Source organism: Micromesistius poutassou (assembly GCF_964030765.1).
Source record: "Micromesistius poutassou genome assembly, chromosome: 8".
Lineage (NCBI taxonomy): Eukaryota > Metazoa > Chordata > Actinopteri > Gadiformes > Gadidae > Micromesistius > Micromesistius poutassou.
Genome location: NC_140278.1, coordinates 9,012,008 through 9,020,211, shown reverse-complemented (window position 1 = coordinate 9,020,211; position 8,204 = coordinate 9,012,008). Strand labels below are relative to the sequence as shown.

Here is an 8,204-nt window from a genome sequence, read left to right as displayed (position 1 = left end):
CCACACAAGACACTACTCTGTGTGGACTGGTGGCTCCAGGTGGTGAATCTGTGTAAATGAGTGATGAGTCATTAACTCACCCACTATACTTAAGTCTCATTAAACTTAATGAGGCTGCACGCAATAACTTAGGCCTACTTAATAACAATTGAACATGTCAGTAATAATCAACCACTATCAAAAGTATCATTGGTTTAGTAAACCCGCATCTAACAGTTGGTGTTGGCTGTCAATTTACACAATTACTTTTATAGTGTTGGATTAGTGTCGATGGGCGATTAAATTAGTTGTGGGTTGATAACAATTGGCGCTGGAAAAGTGAGCGAACAGACCCAGATTATGTAGGCCAATATCTCTAAAGTGAATTTACCAAATTAGTTTGTTAATGTCTTATACCATATATCTGCTGATATTATGTGATCGGATATTTGATTTGAACAGTTCTGATTTAAACTCCGTCTTAGGCTATGTCATAAAGTAATTTATGAACGGTGTGGATGATATCGAAGGACGTTGGAGAGTTCAGCATTAGCAGACGGGGGGTCACCTCACCGCCATCGATCTGTCTGCGCTGCAAGCTGCGCTCGCATTAAAAACATTTCCTTCAGGCTGAGGGGCGGGATCTTGGTTTGACTGACTTCGTTGATAGCGAATTAAACATCCCGTCCTCTTCTCCTCGACCAACAGTGAGATTCGAGGGCGGGTTGGGGTGTTTTTTTTTCTCTCTCCCTGAAACCAGAGAGAGAATCCCAAAAATGACATCCATTTGCGGTGGAGCAGGGACTGAGTGGGACAAAAACCCCGAAGAAAAACACATTTTCAGTTTTCGGTGCAGAAACTAAGACGATCCGATTTTAAATGACGACAGCTCTGTTATAGTCTCTCTACCACGCTGCTTGGCGCATCGTCCGTTTAATGGAATAGAAATGTAGTTGGGATTCTAAACATATAGGGGAGGCATTCATAAAAGGCGTTTTTGCATTCAAACCAATCCCCACGGATAGGAGTCTGGTCTGTGCGTGTGTTTAGGGGGTTTGGAAGACAACAACGTCGAAGCCCACAGTTTGAACCACTTCACCCTATATTCAGTGTTCGAGGAGCCGCTGCAGACAAGTCATCCAAATGTGCGATCTGATGCCAGCTTCTAAGCCTGCAGAAAAAATCGGCAAAATGAAAAAGTTGAGAAGAACTTTATCCGAGAGTTTCAGAAGCATCGGTAAGAACTGTCTTTATTTTAGCTTGAATTGCATGACTAAAATCTGTATAACAGATAACCTTGTTGCTGCGAGACACATGCCTGTGAAGTCACAAAGCCACCGCCAATAGTGGTGGACTAGAATGAAAGTCATCTGAAAGAGCATGCCACATGCATATGCTATTTATATATAGATTAAAGTTATATGTATAAATCTATCTATATCTCCATCTATAGACCTATTTATCTATATATCTATCTATCTATATATCCTCTATCTAGCTATCTATCTAGATCTCCATCTATCTATCTCTATGATCGGTCTATAGGCCTACATATTGCTATCTAACGATATAGGTCTATATCTTCATTTCGTGTCGAGAGTAGCCTATTTTTCTATAATTAAATTCTAACAGAGGCAGCCTGTGTGGGATAAGATGAGAATCGCATTCAATTCAAATCTACAGTCCTGTCGATCCTGCGGTTGAAGAAAGATTGGCATTGACTTTTTCTCCCGGCTGCGCGGATTGGTCATCTTTTCTTCCCTCTAAACCAACACAGCGCCTCTACTTTCGCTCATCGATTGACCAGCGTAGAGATTCTTTGTCCTTCTACTCTCAAACACATATATATTAAGAAAGCCTATAGGCCTAGTTTCCCACTGATGATAGATTTTTAATCAAAGCCACACAATCGAAAGAAAAAAATAATGACTTGCAGCCACAAGGTTAATGACATTTCTATTTTAACATTATAATATAGGCTATTATTAAAATGAGCCTATACCAACTTCTATTGAGTCTTTCGTAAATTGTGACATTCCATCAATCAACACACACATATTTGCATTAAGGCAATTGTCACTTACTTTATAAAACATTTGAATAACTCTAAAATAGCTTGTAAACTAAGCCTACTGCATAATGATGATCATACTTGATTTGGTAAGTGAAATACACTGTATTGTGCAGTGTGGCCTTCTTTAAAAGGCAGTGATCTGGTCATATGGCCACGATGGGGAATTATTGTGACTGTAAAAGCCTCTGGAGGGAATTTGCAATTTTATGGCCCAGCGAGTAGCCAGAGTCTGACTCCAAACACTTACTGTGACATGAAAAAGTCATTTAAACCCCCCTCCACCCCTCCAAAAAAAACACCATCACCAACACACCAACCTTCACCAGCTTCACCCCCAAAACACTAACCCTCCTCTGGAGCCATCTGGGGTCCCCTTCGATTGTTCGGAGAGACGGCCCATTAAAACCAAGTTGAAATTATTAACCTTAAAACAGAGGCTTTGACAGGGAGGGGGTGGCTGTATGTATTGTGTTTGTTGTGGACCAAACCTTGACAATGGGGGGTCGCTGTCATGCGTCAGCGACTGTCAAGGTGGAGGCATCTCCCGGGCCGAGTGGTTAACCTTCAGTTATTCGTAAACGAGATGGATATTGCTGTCACAAAGCAATCACAGTACCCCTAGGAATTTTATGTGATCAAGGGGGAAAAACTGCTCCGCTCAGAACAACAGCAATGGCAGCTCTCCTGGTGCTCTCCTGGCTAACAAAGCCCCCCATGAAAGGTCACCGATACGGCCGCCATGTCTAATTCATCTTCAATGTTTGCTGTCCAAAAATCATGGCAAATCTCAGTGTAACAGTTTCAAATTCGGATCCGTCACTGGTGTTCTCCTGCGTCTCGTAAGCACACAGAATGCCCCCCACCCTCCCCCCATGGCTTTGGGATGTTGCTCTTTTCTCAGAAGTTCCCCGTGTTTGCCAGGATTTCTCTTACTTTCCTTCTTCTCTTTCTTCCCCCTGCAGCGTTCAAGAAAGAGGACAGCGGCTTTGACGAAGTAAGTTGGAAAAGTCCAAAGCATTTTGTTTTGAGCTGATGTTGAACCCCCCCCACCCACACCCGTGTCTCGCTGTCCTCGTCCATTGACTGAACCAATGGTATCGGGCACAACAATTTGCGTGTAATCTATGTAATTAGTCAGCAGGCGCTTTTAGGCAGCTGTTACGGGGATGGTCCCTGTTGTGGGGGATTTTTGCCTTTTGTGTGCAAACCCTGCTCTCTGTGGTGCGCATGGAATGTATTCATGTGCAGAGCATCATTTCTCCCTCTCATCTCGGATGTCCCTCCAGGGCTCTGTAGCTGCTTTATGGGATCTGGTCTGCTGGTTCAGTGGGAGCCCAGGCTGTAAAATGTACAAAAACCCAGAAGAATATAGGAGAGCATTGAGGATTGTCTGCCGTCGGTTAATTGCTTCTCGTCTCTTTCTGTATAGTAAATGGTATCTTTATTCTGGTGTTCGTCCCCCTCTATCAGACATGCACAAACACACTCGCTCTCTCTATCTATCATTATCACTTTCTATCTCTCACCCCTACTATCTGCTTTATTTTCTTCATCTTGATTTTGCCCATTTATAGGCTTTGACTAAATAAGCTACTCAATAGGGCTGAGTGAGTACTGGTTGGTTAAATTTAATGTGTTGGCTGGGAACTTATGCTTGGTCAACCTTTTGAGTTTAAGTAACATTGATTTTCTCCCCATCCCATTTACATCCAGACTGGATAGACTTGGATAGAGACGTGCATCTCTATCCAAGGCATGGTCAGCTTCTTTCAGTCCCTAGTCTCCCAGTCGCTTCCATAAAAGAGCACTGCACACGATTCGTGGCCTGTTGATTCTAGGCCTGTTCAGCCAACTTGTCTTTAAATCTTTTTTTCCAATTTTTAGAAAAAGATTTTTGAAAGATGCACCAACAAAAGCTATTACAAAGGTCTTCCAGTGCCCATAATGTGTGTCATAATGCAAAACATACTGTAGAGCGGTACATCTTGGCTAGTTTAATGTTGCTATTAGTGGTACTGCTCCTGGCTGCCCTCTGTCTCAACACACCTGTTCATTTAGGGCCCCAGTTACAGTATGTCCCACTTATGCAAATCTCACTTCACTCGCACTGAACTTCTAGTTCTGACCCTTTCTCATTATTCTGTGTATTTATTTGACCAAACCGCGCACACAATGAAGCATGAGTGGAGCGTTGTATCACATCCAATTCACCAACAAAACAGGCAACCATTCCTTATTCATTTGATTCTACTCAAAGTCTCTCTCGTCTTCTTCTGTGGTATGGCGAGGGTTAGGGTTATTCTGTTTTCCCTCTCTGGCCCTCGCTGTGCAGCCTCAGCCCTCTGCGGAGTCTGTGGTCGAAGCGCTCAGCGCGTTCAACATCCCTATTAGATGTTTTATGGTTTTTTCCAGGGGATCTTGCATGGGAGTCATCGCCCGCTTGCTCGCTAGCAGCCGCTCAGTGTAAATATCGTGAATGCCGAATGCGTCTTTATCGGGACGCTTTGACGGCTCTCTTGTGATTTGTGTGACGGGAAGATGTACGTCCCCCTCCTTCTTTTTTGGTTCTTGATGTTGTTCTGGAACGAGGAATGCACGATAAAACCTCATGAAGTAGAGCACTCGCAAGAAATGAGTGCCACGGGAATTAGCCTCGGCTATTGGCTATAAATGGGCTCTGCTGCTAAGGAAGAATGTAAAGAATTTAGTGTAGGAAAAAATCTGTTTCCTGCAGGAATGAGGAGGGAATTAGATTTCACTGGCCTGAAGCTATACCATGAACATGACCGATGAACATTCGCTGTATGTATGTGTGTGTGTGTGTGTGTGTGTGTGTGTGTGTGTGTGTGTGGGTGGGTGGGGGGCAGAATGCGAGACAAACTTAAAGTTTGATAGTATACATTTAAACAAGAAATATAAGTAGAATGTAGAGAGTCTCTGAGACATGGATTGCGTGATTCAATTGTAAAACTTGAATTCATCTAAATTAAATATTTTGAATTTAATTTGTCCTGTTTCAACAACACACATGGTCATTTGTTAGTGTCCTAAAATTAGGCCTATCTAATTGAGTCACAAGCATTGTAAATCCATTAAGTGACTGGAGATATCAATGTTATTGGATGAATTAGGCAAAATTGTACTAATTTAAAAAGTTGATATCAGACATTTTTACTAGGTCTAGCAGGGGAATCAAATCGGCCTTTATTGTAGCTGGAAGGCATACTGCGTAGGCCTACTGCTCCACACTGTGACGTTTAACATGTTCTCTTCGGACACAGAAACCACATTCCTAACTATGAGGGCTCCGGTTGTTGAGTTGCTATTGCACAATTGTTGGAGAAAATGAGAACTGCGCAAGTCATACTCAAAACCACAACAACAAAACTGGTTGGGCGGACTTCCCTTGCATCACAGTGCTTATTTTCTGTGGCATTGCTTCCAAAAGCTTTCCCAAAAACCCTCCCACTGTGATATGGAAGGTTGTTAATAACCAAGAAAAATAAAACCTCCTTTGGACTGTCCTATCTTTCACCCCTTTTTCTGTCACTCCAAAGTATCAGTCCATTACCTCTGTTCTCCGCCCCTCTCCTCTCTCCCTCTCCTCTCTCTGTCCTCTCTCTCCTTCTGTCCTCTCGCTCTATCGTCTCCTCTCTCTGCCTCTGTCCTCTCTCTCCTTCTGTCCTCTCTCCCTATCGTCTCCTATCTTCTGTTCTCTCCCTCTGTCCTCTCCCTCTATTGTCTCCTCACTCCCTCTCCTCTCTCCCTCTGTCCTCTCTCCCTATCGTCTCCCCTCTCCCTCTATCCTCTCCTTCTCTTCTCTCTCCCTCTACTTTGCCCCCTCTCTCCCTGAATTCTCCCTCCCTCTATCTTCTCCTTTCTCCTCTAACCTCTCTCTCTACTTCCCCCTCTCTCCCTCTGTCTTTTCTCCCTCTATCCTCCTCCCTCTGTCCTCTCCTTCCTCCGTCCTCCCTGTCCTCTCCATCCATCGTACAGCACTGTGCCATTCCTCTGTCACCACTTCCTCTTCTTTCATCATTTAGCTGTTCCTCTTTTTTTCTCCCTCACTCCGTCTCTGTCTGCTTTCACTTTCTCTGGTGCCTACTTCCCCTCGCACATCCATCACTCTCGCTCTCTGCCTCACACACTCGGACGCACACAAACACACACGCAAAGACCCTCGCACACACACACATACAAAGACCCACAAACATGCAACGGCATTCGCACGCGCAAGGACACACACACACACACAGACCTTCACCTTGGTTATCCGGGTCTCCTGCTGCCATGGCTCTCTGTTTCATCCTGTCTTGCTCTCTAGAGGCTCTATTGTTGCTTCTGTCTGTCTGCGGTTCTGTCTGTCCGTCCGCACCCGTTTCCTATGTTATCACACGAGTGGACTTTATCAGGGTTTATCAGCCCCATAGCAATGGGTTAGTAGGGGCCTACATTTATATATTCATACACACTATAATTATTATATGATAAGGGAGGAGTATGTGTCTCGGTGGGAGATGGTTCTACGGTCTAGCTATGCCTTTGCCAAATTACTGTCAGCATTGTTGTTGTTTGTTTACAGAAATACATTTGAACATTTCTTTTTCATAAATTATTTAGCTGCATTCTCTCTCTCTCTCCATCTTCTTCACTCTCTCCGTCTTTTCTCTTCCTATTCTCTCTCTCTCTCTCTCTCTCTCTCTCTCTCTCTCTCTCTCTCTCTCTCTCTCTCTCCCTCTCTCCCCTGCTTTTGTCTTTGTCACATTGGAACTTCATTATCTATTCTCAGCAGAATAGGACTCTGCTGTCTCGTATTACTTTTCATGCGCAGATAATAAAAAAACAAATGAAATGAACGTCTACTTCCATCACTTTGTGTCAGTGTGAAAGCCAACCGCACGTGCCGTGCAAGGCTTTGTGTCAGCAAAAGTAAACCACCATCATTGTGTGTGTCAAAACACACACCCATGGTTTTAAGCGATGATGCTTTATCACAGGACGGACCTCCCAGCCATAAACTCTGCTGTTGCACCCTGACTGCACATGACAGCAACACAGAGGATGAATCAAGAAATAAGGATAAGGGGATGTTGTGGAAGTACGTGCACCTAAAGTGGTGTCGCAAATACCAGCGACTGCCGTTTTTAATAAGTCTTAGTGTCAACATCTCTGTCATGCCAGTGACTCTAATGGATTTTAATTTACTGCCAACATTTGAGAAGAAGCACAGACCCACTTCCTTTTCATACCTCGATACACTGCTTACGTTGTTTACCGCATGGGAGAATTCAATGTTCCACTGTCTCTTTCTCATTCGCTTCCCTGGTTTCCCTGTGTGTGTGTGTGTGTGTGTGTGTGTGTGTGTGTGTGTGTGTGTGTGTGTGTGTGTGTGTGTGTGTGTGTGTGTGTGCATGTGCAAGGTATAGTGTTGCCCACAAATGTTTAAGTGTACTTAGGCAATTATGTGTAGTGCCTGTTTCCTCCATCTTATAACCAGCTGTTTTCCAAACTCTCCTCTCCACTCTGCAAGGTCAAAGCATGGCTGGCTGTGTGTGTCTTTGTGTGTATGGTGCGGGGGGACTCCCATCAGGGACATTTGTATGCATGGAACACTAACAGTATTGATTTGTTTCGGTTGAAGTTCAATTCCGAAAGCTTATTTTGGCAGTTAAATAAATAAGTTAAATAAATAAAGAAAATATTCCCAGTCGACTGAGAACATTGATAATGTTCCTCGTAAAATAACAAAGAAAGATTACTGATTACCAGTCTGGCTGTTTAGAACTTGACAACGTTACTGGTTTTAGTGCAGCTCGGGGACATTGATGTCATCCCCTGACAGAAAATCAATAAATGCTGTCCCCTTGAGGGGGCGAGAGAGCGGACTAAGCAAAAATAAATAAAGGTAAAGGACTAAAGGAACAAATGCATAAGGACCCATCAGCCCGCAAACCTCACACATTAGCCTCGGTAGAGTGTTTGGTTTTAAGAGGGAGACGTCGAGTGATTGCATCGCCCCACATCTGTAGTTGGTGTGTTTGTTAAGACTTCCACAATACCCGTTCCAGACGTTCTACGACTGAATCTATACGCGACACATCGTGTCCCTGTCACCGGTGCCTGATCCTCAGCTCGGCCTGGCTTATCATCT

General features: G+C 43.9%; 1 protein-coding gene across 1 annotated transcript in view; it reads left to right on the top strand.

Annotated features, from left to right (window-relative positions):
- Nucleotides 1-798: 798 nt before the first annotated feature.
- Nucleotides 799-8,204, top strand: part of cdk14 (cyclin dependent kinase 14) — a 103,421-nt gene continuing 96,015 nt past the window's right edge. Inside the window, 2 exon segments of the mRNA XM_084472380.1 lie at nucleotides 799-1,216; nucleotides 3,016-3,047. Of these exon segments, the coding sequence (XP_084328506.1) occupies nucleotides 1,123-1,216; nucleotides 3,016-3,047 (126 nt within the window). The 5' untranslated portion in view covers nucleotides 799-1,122.